Genomic DNA, 25,812 nt, shown 5'->3' with positions numbered 1-25,812 from the left:
AATCAGGCTAGAATAAGGGTTTTAGAATGGCCTTCTCAAAGTCCTGACTTAAATCCCATTGAAAACGTGGACAATGCTGAAGAAACAAGTCCATGTCAGAAAGCCATCAAATTTAACTGAACTGCACCAATTCTGTCAAGAGGAGTGGTCAAAGATTCAACCAGAAGCTTGTGAATGGCTACCAAAAGCGCCTAATTGAAGTGAAAATGGCTAAGGGACATGTAACCAAATATTAGCACTGCTGTATGTATATTTTTGACCCAGCAGATGTGATCACTTTTTTTCTGTTAACCCATAATAAAGTCATTAAAGAACCAAACTTCATGAATGTTTTTTGTGACAAAGAAGTATCTGTTCCAATCACTCTATCAGAGAAAAATCAGAGTTTTAGAAATAACGGGACACTCGGTAGAGCCATTATATTATATTCTTTACAAGTGTATGTAAACTTTTGACCACAACTGTAAATCATTCTACCTTAAAAGAAGGGTCAGCAACTGCCTCAAACAGCTGGTCAGTGCAGGTTTTAACCGAACGCTACTCAAACAGGGGTTAACCCTGCATTTGATGAGGACTATTTTTAGCAGTCGCCTGAAAGACATCGATTGACTGATATGTGGAAGTGCACGCGAAGCTGTCTTAAAATAATCTACAGCTTTCATGCTAGCAGCAATATGGATTGGTATTTATATAGCGCTTTTCTACTCTAATTGAGCACTCAAAGCAGTTTTTATGACAGCCATCATTCACTCTATCGTATAGCACTGCCTAAGTGCCTTTTCTAACATTCACACTCCAATGAGTGCATCAGGGCTAACTCAGGGTTCAGTATCTTCCCCGAGGATGCTTCAGCATGCTCTGCAGCTTATTCGGGATTATCTAATCGTTTCTTTACAAGAAAAAGTTGTGGGTAAGAGGCACAAACAAATAAGGCATACTTGAAGGTTGGCTACACACGCATCACTTAAAGGAATAATTCATTGTTGTCTTTGATCTTCTTCCTGGAATTTGTGTGATTACAAGAAAAACACAAAACACTGCAGGCCATATTTAATATCTCATTTTCCTGCCTGTAGTTTTGGTTTCATTTGTTTTAATAATAAGATAAGTTTCATTCACTTCCATGTATTGAACATAGATTTTATAGGAAAAAAAACCTGGTAAATATGATTATTTTTTTTTCTAATTTGGGTGAAATGACCCTTTAAAATGTAAATCCCTTGGCTGATACCAAACATGGGTGGGAAAAGAATGTCATTACACTTACGCTGCAGGCAGATCCACTACTGTTCATCGGCTCTCACACCCTCCTACGCTTTTCATGCACAATGACACAACCCACTCGGAAACACATACTACCCAAACACAGGAATCACCCAAAAAGGCCCATTCGCAACATTTTTTTCTTTCTCTAGCATGCGGATGAACACTCCAGTGCTCAAGCATGAATATATTAAAGCTGCTCACGGTGTCTCAGTGGGTTCAGCTTTCTGCCGCTAAGAGGAGTTTTAAAGGAGGCCAGTTAAAAACGTGAGCGTACACGAGGAGCATCTGTGCAGAAAAGACCGTGGCTGCGTGTCTTAGATGAGGAAATACAGACATCTGCTTAAAAGCGGTGACAGCAGGAACAGCTGGACAGGAAGTAATGGTGCTAAGCTAAATGCTCTCCCACACACAGACAGACACACACACACGCACACACAGCAGATTATCTTGAACCAAACGACAATAGAGGAAATTTTAGGGAGCTCTAGGGGACACCTCCTATTGAAAATTTTTCTTTTGTTATGAGGCTGACCACATTAGAAGGTGTGTTGTGAAGCCGTACATCTGATCTCCTTTGAAGTCTCCATCTCTTGAAGTCTCTATCTGTAATTTGATCAGATCTGTGAACAATGGTGAATTGTTAAGTTTGATTCACTACAACATTATTGTGTCAGTTCCCATGGGGATCTATTACCAGTCTATTTTAATCTGTCTGGTTTTAAGTCAATTTACCTACAGTAATTATGCTTTGTGTTACTTTTATCGGAATACATGTTTTTTTGACCTTGATCTAGTAGAAGATTCATTATACTCTCTTTCGCTAGTGTCACGTTTTAATACACAGCTTCCTTTTTATCAAACAAAAAGCCCACACAGGACTAAAAAAAGGAGGCATCTATTCTGAACTGCTGTACGGAGACAAGAGCATTTCCTGCTTCCCTTCCTGTCCTGTGGCATTCCTGAGGCTGGGGGCTGGTGACAGAGGGGAGGAAGGATCAGCAGTTTTTTTTTCTGGGCCCTCTGATGTCAAAACACACTGTGTTCCGTAAATCACCCGGCAATATCTTTTACCACACAGCATTCTCTTTGTTGCAGCTGGGCGTTTTAAACTACACCCCCAGGCTAGAGACAGTAGTCTAGGGGAATGCTAACAGCTCGGTGAAACTGTAAGGCTCTTATAAATTAGCTAAATGCTAATTTCAAAAAGTATACTCACTCAAATTGGTAAAGCTATGGTGTGATGCCTACTGGCTGCATCACACTAGAGTGAAATCAGAATGGCACTCAGAATGCATGTGTTGGAAAAATGTACTTTTAAAAGTACTTTTATTGCACCATGTTCATTTATTCATGAGCTGCTGTAACAGGATTCAAATGGCTGAATTGCCACCTCAGCATGCAGTCAAGTTCTATAGTCTTGCTAATGACCTACTAATTTTATTCAGGTGTGTTGCAGCAGGGACAAATGTAAAAGCTTGAAGACACCGGCCCTTAAGGACTGGAGTTTGACACCTGTGGCCTAGAGGCTCAGAGTGCAGCACCCTAAACTGACCTCTTTAGATTGCTAGGGGATTGCTTAGATTGCTTGGTTGGAAACAAGTTGTCCCCAGACATTTGTAGTCTCACTCAACAGACTGGTGAAGGTTTGCTAATTATTTATAATCCCAGACAAATTAGCATAGCATAGCATCTTGATTTATAACGCACTTTACATCCAACAATGTTGACCAAAATGCTACAAATATAAAACAGAGAATTTGCCAACAGGTAGGAATCAGTCTGAGATTAGTCTGTGGTGCTGAGCGCAACTTATCTGTGATGCGTCTCTTTGCAATAGGGAACTCGACTCAGCTGGTTTTCAACTGGTTGTATTCAAAGTTGCCAAACGCCAACTGACTCGGAGTAGTCACAGACCTGCTCACCATCTTCAAAGCAAATATTTCAAAGGCAACAAGATTGCAAGTTCAGTGCAAATAGTCACAATAATTTTAGTCATGCCACGTTCTCCGACTGCTGTTTTCCTAAGTGCGACCGTAGCATAACCATCTAATGCCAGGCTGTTAACATAAAGTAGAGCTGAAGCTGGTTTTCCAGGTTTTCACCAAACAGAAATATTAAGGCTTAAATTTAAGGTATGGCTGCTGCAGATAACACACCAATGCAAGCAGTCTGAAAATTATTTTGGCTTGCTGTGCAATTAATTCATTAATTTGACTGTATAGTCACTTAGCAGCAGGTACCTAACACACCCAAATAGTCTATGCTTGCACTTTGCTAAGCTAGCTTGCTAGAATAAACTTCTTACTTCTCACCTATTCACCCTGTCATCCAAATACAATCAAACAATCAGCTCCAAACACACAAACAACGACACACAAAACAAGATGGTAGCAGTCATAGTGTTAAAATCGAGCTATGTCCATCTTTCACATACAGTCCATGTAATCTATGTAATCCAAAACTCTGTGTCCATCTATCCAGTAAGTGTTGACACATTTATCCTCTGGGCATCGTGAGTGTCCGTCCTAAATTTCATGGCAGTCCATGCAAATGTTTTTGAGATATTTCAGTCTGGGCTAAAGCAGTGTACCAACTGCCGCCATCATCCCTGGAGCCTTGCTGGTAGTGTGGAAAGCAAAATGTCAGGGAGCATTTTTTATTTCGGAGCGCTCTGAACAGTCTCTGCTTTTGAACGATGACACCCGTCTCCCTCTCCAGGATACAGGTATTAATAAGCGAGCAAGCTCTTCAGTCACACCTCTAAGCCGAAGGAAATGTGCTGATTGGCAAAAACACCATTGTGTGTTTTTCCTCACCTACGCCTGGAAAATAACAGTTTGCTGAAACTGTAACTCCAGCCAGCAGCAAGGCGCGCATGTGACCAGCCACTAGCAAAGCTCAACAAAATGGCAAACTCATGATGTGTGTCCTTGATATGTCCCAGACAGTCGCCATAGATTATCATCTATTTAAGTCTGAAACAAAAGCTGGCAATTATAGTAAGAGGTTCATACGAGCTGTGATGGATGTTTAAAAGAATCCCACAAGGGCATGGGTGGTAATAACTCCAGGTTGACTCAGGGGAGAGCTGGAAAGCAGGAGGGGGGTGGGGGTGTCAGGTGGATATCATGAGACTGAGGCATGCTCCACTTCAGCTCCTGGAACTTTTTCATCCCCGCATTAGCGAACAGCGCTGCCACAAACATGTGAGCAGTGTGGAAAAACAAACCTTGGCACTTTGTATTTTGGCTCCATTTCTGTTGTTGTGTTGACTGTCATTCTGAAAAGCGGAGTCTTTACAGAAAAATAATGATAAGCAGGTGGGAAAGAGGACACAGGAAGTTGACAGGGACAAGAGAGCACAAAAAAACACGGCCAACAAAAGACTTCATAATCCCCAAAAGCTCATATTTGCCCCGCAGCAAAGCCATCTGCCATCAGCAGCAGGTGTGCATCTGGGAAATAAAAGTCCAGGCTGCAGTTCTCTACAGTATTAATTTTTTCGATCAGTGGCTTTTAAAAGGTCACCCCCAGCCTACAGAGACCCTGGAGTCAATGGGAAAATGCCTAGCCAGGTTTACACACACCCTGTCTTCATTTTTACTGCAAACAATGAATCCTGTTGAGAATTACATACAGAGCAAAAGAGTTCGACTGAGCGGTGAGGACTTGAGTCTCCCATATGCAGCAGAGGGGTGGCAACTGACTGCATGAGTGTCACGGTTACCCAGGCTGGAAGCTTCACACACAATTTGCTTTTCCCACCAGCGGGAGAGAGTCTATCCTCGACCTCTGATTTGTTTTTCACATGATTTACACCTCTGGGTTTTGCTCAGTGTCTTTCTCATGGACACAAAGAGATTTTACACAGCTGTCTTCTTCGGATGGCTTTACGTTATCTTATGGGCAACGGGAAATACCAAACATTTGCCAGATCCTTTGGGTATCACACCCCACACACTGACACAAACTTTTGGGAACGATCCTGCAGCTTCTGTGGAAGATAATGAGTGATCTTGTGCGCTTGACTAGCTCCGATAAAACCGCAAGCAGCACTTTGCCAAAACAGAAAAATGATTAGACAACTGTCTCTGTTTTGGGAAGCTTCTCTGGGTAATTGCGGGCAGACTGTGACTGAGAGAAAGGGATGTAGGTTAAAGTTCAACTTGTAATTAAAGTGCCCGTTGTGGCTTCACTGCTATATTCACCTCTGAACTGAGCTTCTCCCCACGCTCTGTTTATTTCCTAAGCGTTCACATAGTAGCGTACTTATAAAATTACATATGCTGCTCCTGCTGCCCTTCTTTCATTTTTTTAATTAGCCTTTTGCAGACTTCTCCACTGCTAATTAAAGTCAAACAAAACTCCCATTTCAGGGGTGGGGGGTATGGGAGAAAAAAAATGCAAGGAAGGCATTATTTTCTCATAATAGATCTGTTTTGATCAAAATATTCACTTATATCGCTCTCTTTCATGTGGGTGCATTATTATTTCATGAGTGCGAGCACATATACAGATTCAAAACATCTGAAAAATAATAATAAAAATAAACAGGTCAGACATCATGACAGTGACAGTACTGCAAGCGCTTGTCCTAAAGCAAGGTCAGCTTCGATCAATTCTCCAGAGTGGCATCCATTGACCAAAAATCAGATGACGGAGGAGTTTGTTGCAGTACTCATTACCCGTTGAATCCCCTGTGTCAGCAGCAGCAAACAGCTTGGAGCTGAGGACACTGAGCCCTTCACTGCCCTGTGACAATACTGCAATACATGGAAACCACAGCCTCGCAGTCCAGCGTGACAAAGTGGGATGTCGAGCTGTACAAATCCGGCCCAATCAATGCGCAAGTATTTAGTGGATCAGTCCGAGTAACAATAACACTTGCTTCTTTGAAACAAAGGACATACGTATGCAGTGACAAAAGATACCTAACTGATGAGTCGCTTATAAAAAAAATTGCTTTGGTTTTGCAGCAGTCTATAAAATTAACAAACTGTCACTAATGGTCATTTATCATTGGCTAGCTTTGAATGTCATTAATAATAATCATCATTTTGAAGTCAGCCTGAGCATCTTCCATTGCAGACTGCCACATCTGTACATAACAGACTGTGATGTTCGACATCCTTTGAGTCTGAAAAATTAAAGCGTGGGCACCAGGGGGCGACTCTAAAACATCCAGATTATGTTAAAGTTTATGAGACAAATGACCTACTTCTGACTTGATTTATGATGTCGGTGAACAGTTACATGATGAGTTTATGGCTTAAATCTTAAAACATTATATGTTACTGGAATTGGCCTGAACAGTAAATAATTTTATTTATTTTATTCTTTTTAATGATCCATGTATTTGTAACTTCCGACATTAGGGATGCAATGGCAAAACCCTCCCATTTCTTAGCTGGAGCAGGCTTAGAAGGCACATAATTCCTTTGATTTTATTTTATTTATTTTGGATCCAATAAAAGACTGATTTCGATATTGTAAGCACCCGGTTTTTCAGGGGAGGGTAGGATGGGACAATTGAATCACCCGCCCCTTTCCTGATGGGTGCCCAAAGTGCCCTTTTGTTGAGGCAACTTTTTTAAAAAAATTATTTATTTTTTTTATGTGTGTGTGCGTGCGGAGTCCTGTCTGTGCCCCTCAACAATAATATTTAACTATTAATCACAGTTTTGCTAAATAAAAGGATCTGGCTTGCATCAGTCACATGATCACATTTAACCAATGATCGCCCTTGACGGCAGAACGCGCTAGTTACGAGCCGGGAACGAGCTCACAAAGAGCACGCGCATTTTTAGCGGTCCGGAGCTGTAGGAGAAACACAAGTTAACTCAGAGACACAGACTGATGCGACAAAACCAGTAAGTAGGTGTACAGCGTACACTGTAGTGTGTAGCACCCAGGAGTATTAGCTTATTACTTACACGTTGGTAAGTTGTCTTGTGGCAACTGACGAACTGAAACAAACGAGCGTGCTGTGTTTGCAACAGCGTGACAAACATTACCTGTCCTTTTATTAACTGCACAAGTAGTGCTGGTCATAGCTGCTGGCTACCTGTGTAAGGCTGTCATGGGTCTGTAGCTCTGTCACCGTTTTAGGGAACATATTTAGTTTTAAAGTAAGTTTCCGGGCTTTTCCTGCCTTTCTGGAGGGATTATATTTCACTAAAAAACGATCTAATATGCATGTCCACATAATAATTATTATAATTATAATATATTAAAAAACACAAACTGTATTTTAAAGAACATACATTAAGAAGCAGATTATATTAGATTTATATTTTAAATAAGACAAAATTTGGATTTTACAGCAGTAAAATGATTGTATCTCTACAGTTTAAAAATGTAATAAGCTTTGCCCCTGCACAGAGTGGATAGTGAAACAAATGGAATCATCATAAATACATTATTTCATATTTATTACTTCCCCCTCCTCATTGCTTTATTATTGTAGCTCTAGTAATAAATAATAATGTAAGGATTCTGGATCAGCACCGTGATGCCCATAGTATATACAGTATTCTGAAGAAGGTCTAAAATGTCACTGTGTGTGCGTGCATGTGTGTGTTTTATTTAGATGGATTTTTAAAAAAAATATTACTCGTGATATAACATTGTCCAGACATGCCTGGTAAGGACATGAGGAGGAAACAGCAGGAGCTGTGTGAGGCTACTAAAGGCAGTGCTATAACATTTTTCTGTCATCATTTTATTATAGATTAAGTGCAAGAGTTGTTAGGTGTGGATAATTAGATTATAGTTTATTGCAATAGCAAGTTGTGCCTTGTTCTCACATATTAAGTGGAGAGTGATATATGAAATGATGGGATGGAAGGAAGAAGAGAAGCAAAGAGTGATTCACAGGCAGAGCCTAAATTATTTCTCACAGTTTTTTGTTGCCTTATGGTTCCAAGCGCTGTCACCAATCTTTGCATTTTGTTATTATCTCATGACACTTGTTTAATCAGCTACCATCTCTCCTATGGACTTTTTAATGTCTACAGTCTCAGATCAACACAGCCCTGCCCTTCCCATATTAGATTCTTGATGAATGTGTGTTGTTGTTATTCAGCCTGGTTCAATGTGCCCCTTTTTAACTTTGAGCACCCTCCCCTTTAAACCTCTCTGCACGGCCCTGTTGTAAGGTACAATTATAGACCCAAAGACAGTTAATTAAGCAATGAAGGCAGTAAAAAAGAAAATAGAAACTTTATTCAGTTTGTGCAAGCAGCTCCACTAACCTCACCTTAAACTGAATATTATTTTGGTGAGAAAGACTCCCCGAAGCTTGTGTAAGAAGCTTGAGTAAACTTTGAAAGTGAAGAGCGTTATTGACTGTCCACACGCTTTTACAAATGAATTGCCATCCTTTGAAATGGCCAGCCAATATGGAAGCCATAGAATACAGAATTGGCCCGACAGAGCGGGATCATGACACGGTACAAGGGAAATTGGAAACCTTTTTTAATATGCCCCCCGCTTGAGCTTCACTGCAAACTCAGGTTTCATACCTTCCGCAGTCATTACGTTCGAGTCAAGCGTAAAGAGAGAAACAATTTTGACGTCGGATGCTACCCCAAAGGCTCATAAATATTCAAATTTGCATCAGCAACAGCGGCTGCAGCATTTGTGTGTTTACAAAACAGCTCCCGCTCCCGTGGGAGTCAGCCTTCTCCACTGGAACATGAAATGTGATCGGCAGTAAATCACCCACACTCCTCGTGACACTGTTTTTTTTTTTTTTTTATTGTCTCCATTATTCATTGTCTAAACTTACCAGATAAATGAGAAACGGAACTTTACACAGGAGACTTTGGTTTCTCTGAAGATATGTAATGCTTCAATAAACTTGAGGGTTTTTTTAATCCCATCAATGAAGAGAAGGAGGAGGTGCAAAACCACGGTAAAGCAATTCCAATTTGTACAGGGGGGAAAATATTCAGAGGATTTTGGGGAAATATAAACAGATTTTGAATTGACAAGCATTACATGGCCTTGACTGATCAGTTATGTACTCCTTGATTCTTGTTGAGAATATTGATTTTTTTTTACTGAACAGCTTTGATCCAACATGAAATGAAGGACAGGGTAACCTTGCAGTCTCAGAAGACTGAAGGCAAGTGCATAGAAGCAGACTGCACTAGCTTTCCCCCTGCACCCAGGGTTTATCAGCAGACTACACCTAAGCTCAAAGTGTATTATACACAATCAATCACTTTTACATGTAAAGCAAAGAGACATCAAAGCTAAGGGAAAGCCACAGAGAGACAATCCTTTCCCCCCCCTCACAATAAACCTCTGCAGCTCAGTCAATAGAGGTTTTTTTTTTTTCATTCTTTAAAATGAGCCAATCTTGTGGTTTGACCTTGAACATTTGATTCAAAATCCTTCATGGCATCCCAAACCAAAGCACAAAGGAGCCCTCAAATAGATACAATGCAGCTAAATGAGGATGTCTGCCTCGTCTGAGGATGTCTGCACTGAGCGCATCCGGCCTACCACGGAGGAGGAAGTGACAGAGTCCTGCCAGATAGAGAGAACGCAACTGCTGTGCAGCTATAAATAACGAGAGGCTTCATCCTAGCCCCTAGTTCAGGGCTTCCCGATCTAATAAAACAAGTCTCATCTCTGCTGCTCGCTCCATTTAAAAGGCCACAGATGACGAGTGAGAGCGCAGAGGATGAAAAGGGGCAGCTGAGTCATCGTCCACGTGTGTGGGTGTGCTTGAAGTGCATTAAACCTGGCTGCAGTGGCTTTTTTAGTAAAGACAGGATGTCTGCCACTTGGGAGTCTAAGTGGTCTGTGTTCTTGTCAAGGAAGCTGTGGATAGCACACCCAAATCCATGTAAGCAGCACGCAGGCCAATAAACTGTGGTGCTTTTCTTTTTTACACTATGTGAGCCTTTCCATCCCAGGTTGTGTTGTCCAAATGTTGCACTCACAGGACTGTTAAAGTGGACTTGCATAAAGACCCACTTTGTAAGTGAAAGTGGCATTTAAAACATGCAGAAGGCCTCAATGGAACAAAAGGCAAGGTAAGTGTAGGTTAATGATTAGACAGAGAGGCAAAGCTTTCCACCATTCAAATGACTCTATCGGCTTTGAGTAAGCTTTGTATTTGCCGCTCTCGGGAACCAAAGCACCTCTTACTCTAGGAGAGCATGAGAGCCCCTGCAGTTCCAATTTCAACTGTTGAACTATCACTGATTAGTTCAGATAGGAAGTCCTGATAGAGACCGTGGGAAGCAACAGATTCCAAGGTGGCCTATTGCTTCCCCACAAGTCCATGGGAGAGGCCCATTTCCTGTGACGAAGGCAGCGCGCCTCTTCAAGCCTTAAAAGTCCCCTTTAGACCTTGAGAGCACACAACCAACCTCTTAGAAAGCCACTCCAAAAATAGTGGCTGCCTAATCCCGGCTAAAAATGACTACTGTATATGGAGTAATGAGCGGGACGTGCGGGAACACCATCTGCAGCAGGGCTTCAAACTTCACGTGACACGCGTGTGGTGACTAATTGTTCTGAACTTGACCCCCCTCCCCAAAAAATGGAGCCATCTGAAATAATGCGCTCTGCTTTCAGTCACTGTGGTCTTGTGTGTGCAGCTTCTTTGTGTCGAGCCCCTGATGTAACAGAATTACATAATCCCAATGTTCAGAAAGGGGCTTTTCAGACAGCAGTGATAGGCGGTGTAAAGGACCTCTATGGCGTAGTTAGCATTAAGTCACTTTTTGTGCTTAGACGGTGCAGGAATGACATCACTGTCTAGTATGAGACTATGACTTCTCTGTGGTAGAGCCAAGCATGGCTAAATCACAGAGTCTGTTCGGGTAACTAGGAAAGACTCGAGGCAAGCCAAACATGTAGTCATACTAATACCGTGGAGAAAGGGAGGGGGAGCAGCAGGGGAGAGCCACAGTTGGTTAGAGACTGTAACTAAGAGATTTGTATTTGTTTTGAACCATTAAGCAACTCCTAAATCTTAGCCCCTAGTATAAGAGGAGGCAGACCATAAAAAGGCAAGTTTTAGAGGGAATGTGATGTTATTTTTCCTTTGATGAAACACCAAGTTGTAATTTAGGAAGCACGGGTAAACAAGTCAAGTGTAACATCATCTAATAGAGAATTAAACGTGTCAGTGAAGGAGAAAGTATTAGAAGATCAAAGCTAGACACCCAGGGCCTCCCGTGGTCTCCTCTTTCAGTCGGCCCCTAAATGAAAGCTTGTCAGTTTTGGCAACAAGATACCAGAGCGGTTTACGTGATTAGAGAACACTGGGCCAGGTTTCAGGTGTAGCTGGGTTCCCCGTGTTGGCCATGTAAATGAGAGAGGCCAGAGTCTGGGACGGGGCATGCTGTGAGGAGAACAGAGAGCAGCAGATTGAGCATCTCAGATGTCCGATAATGTCAGAGAAAACAATCATCCGTTTGAGGTACGGCTCCCTCAGGAAACGGCTTTGAAGTGGAGGAGAATGGAGCTGAAAAAGCACTGAAAACTTTCCACAAAGTCACAGAGAAGGTATTCACTGCCGGTGGTGGAAAGCACAGCTACATACAGTATGCTGTCACTTCTTAGACTTAAAGCCTGTGGGAAATACTGCCGATTCCTTTCTCTTTAACAATAAAAATAAACAGTTCATAAACAAACAATTCAGCTCTTGCTGCATTTTGATTAAAGTACTGCAAGGCCCTGATTGGTGCGCAGAAATGTGACACTGCCTCTCAGAACCCGTCTCCGGCTCTGCTCAATCTAATTAGAACAGAAAAAAAACACAGAAAATGTGAAATGTGCCTTGTTGAGGTAAACACATTTTCCTTTTATTTCATTTTCCTTTCCGTGTGGTTCTAAAAGCAGGATGTTCACTTTACAGTGTTACTTCAAGAAGAGGGGATTAAAAGAAAGAAAGAAGAAAAATCATGTGGGGAGACAAAGCAAAAGCCGATAAGGGAAGGAAAGCATATTTCCCACAGGCTGAGAGTTAAAGCTCAGAGATGCATGACAACTTCTCTAAACATGGACGATGAGGTCATTTTATTTAAAGGGGGGGGGGTGAAAGGAAAGCAATGATTATTCTTATGCAATTTCACTTCCACTCAGACAATCTGAGAGCAGAGGCCGTATCATGTTTGAGCGTCAGCTCTAAAAACAATAAGTGAAAGAAAGAATTCCACTCTCTTTCCTCTCAGGACGGGAACACTGGGGGAAAGTTCATTGACCTCTCTCAGGCAACCAGCTGATTTTCATCCAGGCTGGGGGAGAGGAATGAGTGGAATGCATTGATGTGTGGAAACAAACAACCTCGCTTGTGTGTGTGCGCGCGTTTGCCCGAGAGGCTCGATATGAGAAGGAATGAGCCTCGAGTTGAACCAAGTCAGCTGCGAGAAACACGGCTACAGCAAACCATTTGAATTATGTAATGAAAAAGCTTCGGCTAAATCCTTCTCAGAAAATAATTACGCAACGAAAGCCCAATCAAGCAGGCAAAGAGCAGAGGTGGACATTACTTCTGTTCTTTTTTCTTTCTCCTTTTACTTTTCATTGCTCTAAACTCAGCATGACTCACAAAGACCTTGCAGAGAGCTAGGGCGTGCTTTTAAAAGACGCATTGTTTGAACTATCTTGAGCAGCTTGGCTCATTCAGAGCTGTGTGACCTTCCCTGTCTGTACGTAAAGACCAAAGGGAAACAAGCACAGCCTACCCGATGAATGATAATAAGTTGCCTATTGTGACAGTGAAAGTCTGGAGTGAAAATGCACAGAAAACTAATGAGGCATATGTCAATTTCATAATGGAGGAGAGTTTCTGTTTCTCTCTGGACTAATCCATGGAAAATGTCATTAATGGGGTTCGGTGCCTGCCTACTGTGAGCTGGCTTGTCTTGAAACTGCACTGCAAGAATAAGATACTGCACCAAAGCTGGATGTTAAATAATGCGGGAGAAAAACAAAAGCAAACATGCAATATAGGTCCAGCGATTTTCCACATGTACAGTATGTATTTTTAGGTTTCGGGATATGTAATGCCCATGTGGATGTTTCACGAGTAAATTCCTCTGCTTTAAAGTCAGCAGATGGATCAGCTGAGGATCAGATGATTGTTGAGTCAGATGACTTTAACAAGCAATTTCATCCAAGTGTGCTCTGTAACTTTGGATTGACCTTAGTCTCCTAAATCTCCTTCTTTGTATTTAACAGCTTGAATTCTATTAGCGTCATTATTCTTTGGGCTTTAAACCACGGTGGCTGCTCCAGATATTACCCTCTCCGTCTCAACCTGGCTGCAGCAGATGAGGCCGTAAGAGATAGGAATGCCTTTTTTTATAGCTTTATAAGCCTCCTCTTATTTCATGCCCTTCCATCTGTCCTCATCCTCCTCCTCCTCCTCCAGAACCCTGTTAGCCTCACCTTCTGATCAAAGACACCTTCTGAAGTCCAGGCTTTAAAAAATTTTTTTTACCCAGGAATATTTTTTAATCTCCTGTCCTCCATGAAGTACAGGAATGTGGACTCATTATAATTCAAATCTGGAAAACATTGGCGATCAGGGGGTCTGAGCGTGATGGGTTTGGTGGTATCAGAAAATGAGTTGGCTGATCAAATAGTGCCTGCTGAAATTCAGCTGATTAAAAAAAAGAACAAAAAAAGAAACACATCTGTACTTATGTCTTCGTGCATCAGTCCAACCGCCAACTGACTTCAAATGTGAGCAATAAATTAGGCAGTTTACAAGTCAATTTGCAGAGTTGATTAAACTTCTAGTGGTTAGATTTGCCGACATGAACCTCGTCTAGACGGGAGTTAAAACCTTACTATAAAAGCAAAATGAAGCCTGTCACCGCTAAATCTTGGCACCATAAAAGTTTGCTCTGGCATAAGTCATCAAATGAGTGCATCCTTAGAACATACACAGACATAAATCGTCACTGTATTGTCAAAAGAAATAGCAAAAAACATGAAATAAAATCCCTAGGAAGAAAAGGAATCACTGTCACTACTACGGTATTCATTTCTTCATGTTTTCTTTGAAGTATCTGTCAGTATTTGAAGATGTAATGACAGCCCAACAACCAATTAAACGTGGAGGCAGAGTAGATTCTGTGAAATTGCTGCAACATACCACCTTGGCAATAGTGGGTTTGCCCCTACTGGCGAGATATCCGTGTCAAAAGTAGCACGCAGCTGTAATATTCCACGCCAGCTGCAGCATCCTGACAGAAGGTGATTGTAGATTTGAGAAGATGTCAAGAGAATTTAGGATGGAGACTCTGAAACAATACGTAGAAGCCAGAACAATGCTCTCTTGGAAAAGCTTTTTATCTTCCAAGCGTCATGGGTTTATAGTTTTCTCTGCACTTCAAACCTAATCAGTTGCCATCAAAGGCGATTGCAGCAGGGTGGTGCTGTATGAGCTGTGCCAATAGGGAGAGCTCGCACACCAGCTGAAAGGAGTCAGGAAATTTAAAAATTTTTTAAAAATGTGCTAAAAGATCTCACCCAGGTCTTTCCACAGAGACACTCTCCTTCAGGATGCATTTTGATTAATCACATGCACATACAATCTGACATTCACAGCTGCTGGTCTGCTGAGTTAATTGAGGCTCTGCTCAGAGAACCATTGCAAACCATTGGAAATGCTGAATCTATACCCCGTAGTCAAATAGATTTCCAAGCATCGGCTGACCTCACTCGATGTCGACTGAAACAGATCAGATTTCCTGTGGGATACTTGCTCTCATGCCAAAAATCATGTTTAGAGATGGGGTGCACAGAATTATTTACTCCAGACCTCCACAGACGAGGCAGAGAAATCTATTTACCATTATCTGGCTGTTGTCATTTTTGGAAGAGCGAGTACTCAACAGTTCAGAGAAGAGTCAATAATGGCATGCTGTTTGGTAATGGCCAGTGGTGTAGCTAGCTGCGCCGGGGGAAATCCCAGTGGAGATGGTTGTGGTGTCTGTGTGAGCGTGCACGAGCTTGTGTGCGTTGAGGCTGTATGGCATGGCTAACAGGAAGCTAGGCACCCCGAGGCCATCTGCTCCCTGCCATGGCTCACATGTCACCCTGTGACAACACAGCATTATTGATTCACACTACCACATCCGCTTCTTTGTGTACACACTGATGTGCCACAGTGTATGTGTGTATGTATATGCCCGTGAGTGTGTACACAGCCATTTTGTTGACAGCAAATAATTGATTTCCACTAGCACATCCGCTTCTATCTTTGCCTGTACGTGTGTGGATATCAATGCTTTAAGCCTTAAAAGGTCAATTTACCCTGAACCACAAATTAGCAGCTAGCCATGGAGATAGTTTCGCTTTTGTTTTAAACGTACACTTTTCCATGTTTTTGCATCAATAGCAGATTAAATGGCTGCGTGGGATTTGAAAGGTTGAGATTTTACTGTCTAACTTTGCAGTTACCATTGCCACTATGGAACATTTAAGCTCACTGTTTTGGTTTTGCAACCTGCTCCTTTACTCTTCATTTGCTCCCATCAACCTTGCATCACGAGTGTTCAGTTTACATTCCTTAGACGCCGGAAATATGAGTAAAGACCGATGCCAATCCTGCTTTCTGTCTGCTAAATTTGTAAATGGCAATTAATAACACATTTGTATTGCATTTGCAGCTTGTTTTGCTGTTTCACCGAAATGCTGGTAATTATTGCTTTAGTCTTTGCTGCTGCTTTCTCTGCCCCAAAATCAATAAAACTGATAAAAAAAAAATTGGTCTCATAATCTTAAAGTGAAATTTCATAAACTGCAGGTCGAATCGCTATTTGAGGACGCCTTACAGGGGAAGTCAGTTGCTTCTGACTCTCATGTTAAAAAACCCAACTTTCGAGCAGGTAAACATGTTTACAGCCTGGTACAGAAATACTTTGGGGCTTTCTGTCTAATTTCCTCTCTGCTGTGTTTATGGCGTTGGTTTTTTTTGGGACATTTTAAAAGCAGCTTTCTTACGTAATGTGACCTTCTGCTTGGTAATTTGTACTAACAACCTGTCCTCTGTGCTTCAGCTTTGGTGAGGGAAATTGTAATATAACCCATACAATGGACATAACGTACTTCCTAACTCAGCTTGCTAGCATTAGCATTAGTCTGTGGAAAAATCCAGCAGTAATTGTTGCTAGAGAAAAAAGTCACATGTTTTTCTTTTTTTGTATACCTGTGTTTAGATCATAAACAATATAAAAGAGCGTGACGTCACTCACTGGTGAGTCCTGATACGAAGCCTTGTACTGAGTGTCTTTTTTGGCAGTGTGTTGAAACCTGATGTGATGATTGAGGGGTGGATTGGGCTGGGTTGTGAATATTATGAGACAATGAGCATACCATGAATATTCCTCCTTTCTGACTCAAATAATGATCATAGTTTACTGAATTGACTCAGTGATTTATTCAATAGAAAATGAAACTAGCGATTTAGCTCAAAAACTCATCAGGAAAAGGTTTGTTGATGTCAGAGGCTGAGAGAGCTGAGGGCTTGTCATAGACTTGTACCAAGATTTCTCACGTGACAACATGGTCACATTCAAGAGTTGGCCGCCATATTGGATGTGACAATCATCGATTGCTAGTGAAAAATTTGTATTCTCTCGTTGGTTGGCTATGGTTACTGTAGTCGATGGCTCAGATCAGTTGTTGCACAAAAAAACTCCTGGTGATTGTTAGGCACAACTTTTACTTTGGATGCAAACCTTCTTCATTCCCGGATTGTGTTGTACTTTTCACAGATTTACTACCGCTTGGAGTGCAGCTATTCAGTATTTGTAGACAAATCTGTCACTTCATGCAAACTATAGGCAACTGAACCAACATGAACCAATATGCTTGGGACCAAGCGTTGGATTGTTCACCCACTAATAGGAAACGTGAGCTGGGTTTAGACTATCGTGAGACCAAGGAGGTTTTGTGGTTGTCTGTGTCTGTGTGGTTGTGGTGGTGGTGGGGACGACACTGACCAGTCTCTAGGTCCATGTGACAGGGACTTTCACAATCATTTTCCCATAAACTCCCATCAACCTCTAGCAATCACTCACATCCTTTCAGGCTGCCAGACGGCTGGTCTGTAGGTCTGCGTGACTAGAGCTTTGTCACTGTGATTGTCACCAAAAATAAAAATGTTAACATCAAAGTGAAACATCTTCTGCAGCATGTCTTTGTCTTGTCTTCCTCCCCTCACCCCCAACTGGTCGTGGCAGATAGCTGCCCAGTTCAGCCTGGTTCTGCTAGAGGTTACTTCCTATTAAAAGGGAGTTTTTCCTTTCCACTATCGTCAAGTGCTTACTCATAGGCTGTTCGTCTGGTTGTCGGGGTTGTCTCTATATTATTGTAGGGTTTTTACTTTACAATATAAAGCACCTTAAGGCAACTGTTGTTGTGATTTGGTGCTTATAAATAAAACTGATTTGATTTGGACTGAATTGAATCAAAACCTTCAAAACCTCAATAGAACCAGAAGAGACAGCCCCTGTTGGACTGATGGAAACTATTTCGCTGTTGGCTTAAGTGTAACGAAGCAGACAGAAGGGATGGATGTAGTGAAAGAGGAGATGCAGAGGGTTGGTGTGACAGAAGAGGATGCTAGGAATAGGGTGAACAACGGAGGCAGATGATCTGCTGTGGTGACCTCTAAAAGTGAGCAGCTAAAAGAACGAGACGAACTCCTGGGATTGCTTCGCTTCTCAGATCCAGAAACTACATCTGTAGTTCAGATCTTAGATTCTCAGGCTGGAATTAATTCACAGTGAAAGCTGCCATTCATTGGGGGAAACCTAAGACAATCCACTACCTGTTCAACAGGCTTTGTCTTTGTGAGGAGACATACTAGACTTCAAATGACAGTGGATATCGCTGCCCTAGAAATTAACTGAAAACATCAAATCTCTTTTTAAGCCTTTTGGGGGTTTGACCCAAAAATATCTACAGTAGCTAGACAATGGGAGGAACCATTTAACCTTGCCCTATATTGATATGCTGCGCTGCTTGCAAGGGTGTGCCTAGTGGCAAAGTCAACTTGCGTCTCAATAGGCTTCTCATTATCCGGCTCCCACCGTGACAGGAAAGGTGGAAAACTCTTTTATCTGCCATCTCAAATGGTTCATTAGGACATTTTTTCCATGGAGGACGGCGGTGGGTTCGTGATGTGACGCTATCACAGAGGCACACAGGGCAGGGATTTACGCGTAACATGACAATTAGAAGACCACACAAGAGCAGTGATGGTAATGCTTCTATATTTAGAGGCCTCTTGCATGTCCCTGCATTTTTCAGGGATCTGGAACGTTACCTGACACTGAAAGCCAGGTCTCTGGGTATTAGTGTGTTTGGGCACGTGTATGTGTGCAAGTTAATACGTCTCATGTGGTGGGGGTAAGAGGGAGGAAGAGGATGAGGGAAAAAAGAGGAGGGGAAAGAGGATATAATCTCTCAGCTGGAGCTCATAAAGCTTTCGGGACATCCATTTAGTGTCCAAGTTTATCTGCTCCATATATTATTTATCAGCGTATCCTCTCAGTGGGATGGTAGCGCTTAGCTCAAGCACTTGTCCCTCATAAAACAGGAGCTTAGAAGGTTGAGGTGACTGCTTATTTGAGCAAAAGGGATCAAAAGGAAACAGTAATATGGATGAATTCTCAACTTTCAATCTGTAAACTCGCGTAATCCTAGAAGTCCAACACAAAGAGCACAAAATAAAGAAAAAACACTGATGTTAGCTTATGTTCATGAATAACGCATGGTCCACTGACATGACTATCCAACTAAAAGAGCTGGACACTCAGGAAAAACAAAACAAAACAAAAATCCAGGTTGTGTCCGTTTTTTATTTACAGCCCCTGTTTCCCAGCAGACGTTCTGCCAGCTCTCCCAAGAAGGCCCAGAAATAACCACAGCACAGGATGGGGTGGAGGGTCTCTGGGGTAAAGGTATGTTGCGGAAAGACGCAAAGCATATCCCCTGCAAGTGCAACAGAACAGGATTTGTGGCCTGCAATCATGCCGTAAACGGCAATGAGACATCCAGCATGGTTGGAAAGGTGAAGATGGAGTGCATGTGACTTACTGCGGGCAAAAGAGTATAATCTGAAGCTGAATAGAAATCAAAATGAAAAGAGATTCAGTGCTTCTTAAATCCACACACGGGACTAAATGCTTGGCTCAAACGTCTTTGAGATGCAGATAGCGAAGAGATTGCTGGAAGAAAAATGTTCTTGTTGGACTGATTGAGAGAGCTGCGGCCCGCAGCAGCCCACGTCTGTAGGAAATGTTCCTGAGATTACAGATGCTGTGCTGATGGGTGTAAACACAGTGGCAGATGGTGAGCAACCGAGGCCTCCCAAGCAAAAGGGGTACAGTACAGGGGAAAATCTTGGCTGCCTCTCGCCACATTAAGCTCCTTTGTGGTGCACAGTCTCCATTACAGAGCTCAAACACATCCAACGGTAAAGTTGTTGTCAAAATCTCCAAGCTGATTCTTATTTAGTTTGTTTCTTTGTTTGCTATTTACATTTTTGTTGCGTCTCCAGCTGTAGAATGGCAGTGTTAATTGACGGGGTGGGAGGGAGAAAGCCTAAAATGCTATTTGCGCGAGTAATCATTTATTCCTCGGTCTGATTGCTCAGAACTAGAAGGCAGCGTTCACACAGTAATGAGAGACCAAAAACTGATAAACAGCTACAAATTAACGGATGAAAAAAAGGGTGTAACTGAGTGTGACAGCACGCCGCATGACAAGAAGGGAATACTAGCTCAGAGTGGATGTAAGTCAGTCATGACTTACAGAGCTCATTACGCTGTAAAGCATGTGTCCTCAGAGGCAGCGCTGCGTTCACCATCAACATAGACATCTTTGTGTTAGAAAAATAGCTCAAAGCTAAAAGAAGCATAGCTGAAACAGTTCCTGAATGGCGCCCTGATTAGTATTGACTTGCGTTTAGCAGGCTGAGTTTGCATCTAGGAGACGCAAATTGGATGTAAGTGAGACCTGGTCGAGAATTTCTTTTGCTCTCCTGTGAATGGCTGCATGTGCCTCCTTTGTGATTTAGTTTGTTTGTTTGGTTTCTTTTCCTGGGTTTTTGTCTCTACTCTGCCGAAACGTCACCTAGATGGAGATTAATGACTTCCTTGCTGTCCCACATCCACTCAGCCTCAGCAAGGCGCCGTAGCCAGATGCCTGCTATACCATAGCAACATGCTGGTCCCACCCATCGAAGAGCAGACTGTGCTCTGGGAAACCCCCACAGGATGGACCCAACCCAAACGCACATTGTCTTTCATAACACACACACACACACACACATACACACCTGGGAGACACAGAAAATAGACCACCTGGTTAGCAGCATTCCACAGACACCTGATCTCACTGTTTGGGGCTTAAAAAAAGAAAGAAGGTTTTTCAGTGATTTAACTCCTTCCTCTCACTTGTTATAGAAAAGCAAGGATTTAGAGGCACGTTAGCATATCTGAGGAATATTTCCACAACTTAGGAGTAAATACAGGGAGCACAAAATCATGGCAGTTCCCTCTGATGAATGTGTGGACCCAATTTTATGACATTGTGCAACTACAGGAGAGGCCATGATCATTATTCTTCTGTGGCTTCAACAGCTGAATGTCTGCACAATGACTTGGTGCAAATCCATCAAAAATAGTGCTGTTTTCAAAGGGTAAGAGATCACTTTGACCTGCTGGTGGCCACAGGGAAGACTGCAAGAACAATGAGATTCATCCATAACAGCACATACACATTTTTTTTAGGGAGAATTCAAATTAGGGTTGTTGAGAAAGACCAAGAAGCAATGCCATCTTTAGAGCGTGACTAAAAACAACAAAGATAAAGAAAAATCATTTCTCAACATCATATCTGACACTGCTCTTGGTTAACCTCCAGTTATGAAACTGCTGTTTTTCTCTTGAAGCACAATTTGGCATTTCGCTCCGTGCCGCCCTCTCAGCCAGTCAAGCGTCTGAGGTCAAGTATGTAATTTCGGAACTCGGACGCCGTCTGCCACTTTGTTCAATCACTTGGTATTTACTGCAAGCGCCTGCAAATAAACACAGGTGCGCCACGTGTGGGTGAGTCTGCAGCCTAAATGCAATCGTTCCCTGATTGAGTGCAATTTCTGTCAACAAAAAGGCCAAGTTTCTAACTGAATGTTAGGGACAATGAAAGGACGGTGTGTCACATCCCGGGGTGTGGGAAGCAATCTGTGCTGAATGGGAGCCATTTGGCCCCTCAGCTGAGATTTTGCAAACACAGTCGCTGCTTTGTCAGTTTTTAAAGGGAAGATTTTCCCTGAACTAAAAGTGTATTTGACTCACTCGCAACACTTAGACTCAACAATGATTAGTGGGTACCGTTCACACTATTTTGGGCTTAAATTGTCTCAAAAACAACAGGAAACAGAGGGTGGCTGATAGAAAGCTGTTTCCACACCACTCTTACATGTCAAAATGTCAGTGATAGGCTGATTAGCCACCCACCTTTGTTTTTAGAATGGTGGAAAACACAGCACTCACCTCTTCCACACAATAACACAATGGACAGGGTAAGTGACCATAAATGCAACCTGTCTAAACACACATTTAGCCGTGTTTACCGAGTGTCTTCATTGTTTGGAAGATGTGTAAATGCCATTTAAAAAAGTTTTATTTAGAATTATCAGGTCGAACACTATAACAAACGACAGTGAGCTCATGAGAAACGACTGATTTGTGAAACCTGTTTTATCCTCATTCCTCTGCTACAGCCACCCGGCACGTGAATGTTCCTTAGAAAATAGGTGACCCAGGTGAGGTTAATGCAGAAATGTAGCACATGTGTCTCATTGCAGCAATGCAAAGCTTTCACAATAAAACATAATGGATACCAGATCATTTGCAAACAGTGGCAGCCATTGTTTAGTCCCCACTGAGCTCTGCAGCTACAAATGAGGAAACTGAGGTCACATCCTTTTTTTCCCCCTTTTTTTGTACTTCATAGGCTCATTTATACACTCCCCCTACCTGAAATTTCACCTCTTGTAGAAAAGCTTCTTTTTTTTTTAAATTTATTAAAAGAAAATTAAGAACTTGCATGACTAAAAAACTGAAAATAATGAAAAGAAATGTTTAAATCAATGTTGCTAACCCTGACCCTCTGGACAGGTTTTCATGATCTAAAACATCTCTAAAAATCCCCTCTATGCCCTTGAGATCCCTGTTGAGAGATATCTGATTAACAGTCTCTGCATATCCTCTGTGAATTCATAATTCAGGAAGAGGCCAGTACAAAATCAACCCGATGTTTAGCAGACATTCTCAAAAACATACAAAAACACAAACACGTCAGTGTATAACAGGCCGCCGTTTTGGCTCCGGAGGAGACAAAACATTGCAAAAAACCCCCCAGCTTTGTTTCACAGACTGAAAACACAGTTGACTTTTATTACATTTCAACATCTGCAAAGCCAGTTTTCACAAACCCAATCCAGAGTACAGACAACGCTGTGTTTGCAACGTCAGTTATTAAAGGTCATGCAATAACTGAAGCACACACCTCAGGAAATTCCCTACCTGACACCCGTTCAGATGAATATAAATCAACACCGGTGCATGGCTGCATATGCGGAAGCTACAACAGAAACTGAGCCAACACTAACATATTCAGGATTAAACTGTTTTAGAGCTTACTTTGAGCTTAAAACTAATTGGATGAGGTTATTCATTCCCTATACTGCAGACATATGCTTTCAAATAATCCTAAATAATCCTTTGGATTAAAGAACTGTGCTCTTGCTCTCTCTCTCTCTGTCTGTCTCTCTCCAGTGGATGTAGAGATACAGTCATCTCCACCCAGCTGTAAAACCCAAACTATGATGACCTACATTATTCTACAGTGGGCTCCAGAGACCCCGAGCAGGCATCTCTGCGGCCCCAGTCTGCGCCAGCTTCAAGGCACAGGTCTGAAAAAGGCAGACAAAAGAGTCCCAACCAAGATGCAAACAGAGGACGGCATGTTAAACACAGTGGCCGCAGATTAGCACTCTGTGTTCTTGGAGGGCCCTCCCTCTGTTGCCTCCCTTTGATATGTGGCACAACCTGCCACCTCCAGGGGCAAGGCAGACTCAAGGGGAATGTTAAACGGTCTAATCCTTTGAGATGAAACATTCGATATGAATCATTGATAAGCCCACTCAACACACGCCCCGTTTTTATAATACCTTCCAGCTAAGATAACCAGGCAGTGCAAACGTTATGCTCTCATTAAGAGCACCTCGTCTAATTAAAGGTTAATTCATTGCAAGTCAGTTTTGGTGGCTACTGAGGTGCACAGCGCACCCCCCCCCCCCCCCCTTTTTTTTTTTTGCAGGAGGGTTTGCAGCTGTAATAAAAACCTGAAAAATTAATATGACAATGCATGCTTGTTTCAGGTTCAGTGTGGCCATGCATTCAGCCAGGTGTGTGTTGTGCCAAAAAAAGGGCCTCTGATAAGCTGAACCCTGTCCAGTTATGCCCAGAGGCCTAAACACATTAATTCAATAGTTTGCTCTTTGCTGACATGTGTCTGACCTCCTCCCTTCTGCAAGAATGAGGGCCTGCAATGCCTCACGTGACAGCGGGACTGAAGCACTTTCCTGCATGAAGATTCAGATACAGGTGGATGGTGAAATGCCCGCTCTCTCCAACACCACACACATAATCCTGTTTCTTTTTATAACTAAGCTTTTACTTCCCCTTAGATAATAACCTCTGTGCTCCAATGACAGCTGCGCGTCTGCCTCTGCTTCTACAGTTGACAGGGCGGGTTTTTTATAGAGACGCGTCGGGAGGTGTGATAGAGAAACCGCTGTTTGATTGGTCGAGTAAGTTTAACAGTCAACGAGATCAGCCAGTTAGAGCAAGTAAAGTAAAGCCGTTCATCTCGCTCGCTGCCTGACGTGCGTCACGAGATCACCCTAAAAGGGACTTTTCTTTTTTTAATGATCAGCTACACATGTGGTTTCGATATTGAGCCCCGTTAAGCCAGATCAAAATGCACTTTTCAGCTCAATCAAACATGTAGGCCTGCACTGACCGAACTCACTCACTGAAATTCCTTTTAATCACAGTTAAAAGAGGACTTTTGCGACCCCTTGGCACACTGCTGCAAAGCGCTCAACTACACGGAATCAGACATACCCATCCCCCGTTATCTTGTATCCAGCTGTTAAGAGGTCCATTTAAATACTCCGTCATCCAGTCTGCGATGTTGTCCACCTGGGATGACATCCCCTCGTTGGAAGCGCACTCCACGCACACAGTGCCCCCAAACTCGAAGAAAGCAATAATCCGGCCCCAGTTCACCCCGTCCCGGAACAGTTCGTCTATCACCTCGGCGAACCTCCTCTGCGCCGTGGCGGAGGTGAGATGCAGCTGCCGCGACATCTCCGTGAAGTCCGGCTGGTACAGTCTTTCAAGTTCATCTCCAGCCTCGCGCAGGACTCTGTGGATGCCTGCGTGTGGGTCGGACTGCGGGAGCCGTCTGCAGAGGTGGGTGTTGCTCTCGCCGTCAGGCCCGGTGCTGGCTTCTCGGCACCGGTGGACCAAAGTCGGTGGAGGGTCAGTTATCGATCCGTTATTAGCAGCATCTTCTTCTTGGACAACGCGAAATCCCCACACGTATCCCCGCTTGGAGAGTTTATGGCAGATATACTTTTCCACAATATTGCGATTATACTCGTTCGCCATTCCGGCTCAAATTTGGCACTTTGTATATCCAGTGGTTATCCTAAATAAAATGCATTTTGACCAAATGTGTGCACTGTACAATGCTCTGCACAGGCTCGTCCAAAAAGCTGGGGCTGTATTCAAATAGGCAATGCAGCGAATGATCCCACACAGAGAGGAGATACTTTACTCGTGAACTCGGGGAAAATCCCTTGAAAAAAAAAACTGCACAGAAACACGCACTAGAAGTCAAAACAGGCTGGGTCCGTGTCAGCAGCAGTCTTCATTTCCCGAATCCTTGGAGGGACACTGGCGACCTTCTCTTTGCATAGAAATCCAATATGCGGAAGAGGTTGGGAGTAGTGTTGTTCTATTTCTGTGCACATCACCCAGACGTGGATGTGTTGCGATTAAAAAAAAAAAAATGAATGAAAGCCAAAGTTGTTCACGCCTGAAGGGGTTTTAAAGGCGGCCAACTGTTTTAGCAGCCTTACGCACGAACCAGACGCGGGACTGTGCGCCAGACAAGGTCGGACTGGAGTCCTCTTCCACGATTACTCCACATATCCTCCGAAGCAGCTCCCTGTTCGCCACTAGTGGGCCGCACTGTTTAGTGAGGTATGCCTGACGTCAGCTGAGGAAAGTCTTTCCTTTGGCTGCTCCAAGTGCACACCAAGACCTGCGCTCAAACCATTTATAGGCCATATTATTATTACTGCATACTGCGTCCTCGTTTTAAGGCTGACCACGTTACCCAGAAAATTAAATAAAGAATAATATTTTTAAGATTTAGATATTTTTTATGATATAAGACAGAAATCTTAAAAGATCACAG

At 42.7% G+C, this 25,812-nt stretch overlaps 1 protein-coding gene and 1 long non-coding RNA gene across 2 annotated transcripts in view; one reads left to right on the top strand and one right to left on the bottom strand.

Annotated features, from left to right (window-relative positions):
- The window catches only part of bcl2b (BCL2 apoptosis regulator b), a 33,231-nt gene that overhangs the window by 3,872 nt on the left and 3,547 nt on the right, over positions 1–25,812 (bottom strand). The window contains exon 2 of the mRNA XM_040021679.1: positions 24,450–25,512. Coding sequence (XP_039877613.1) covers positions 24,450–24,998 — 549 coding nt within the window. The 5' untranslated portion in view covers positions 24,999–25,512. The remainder of the gene's footprint in view (positions 1–24,449; positions 25,513–25,812) is intronic.
- Positions 14,860–23,238, top strand: LOC120727441. Its single transcript, XR_005694540.1, has 3 exons — positions 14,860–15,039; positions 15,148–15,151; positions 23,226–23,238. It is a non-coding gene; the product is annotated as an uncharacterized LOC120727441 (long non-coding RNA).

The sequence above is a fragment of the Simochromis diagramma genome, unplaced genomic scaffold (assembly GCF_900408965.1).
Source record: "Simochromis diagramma unplaced genomic scaffold, fSimDia1.1 OVJJ01000205.1, whole genome shotgun sequence".
NCBI classification, from domain to species: Eukaryota; Metazoa; Chordata; class Actinopteri; order Cichliformes; family Cichlidae; genus Simochromis; species Simochromis diagramma.
Note: the sequence above shows the minus strand (reverse complement) of the source record. Positions and strands in the feature narration are given on the sequence as shown.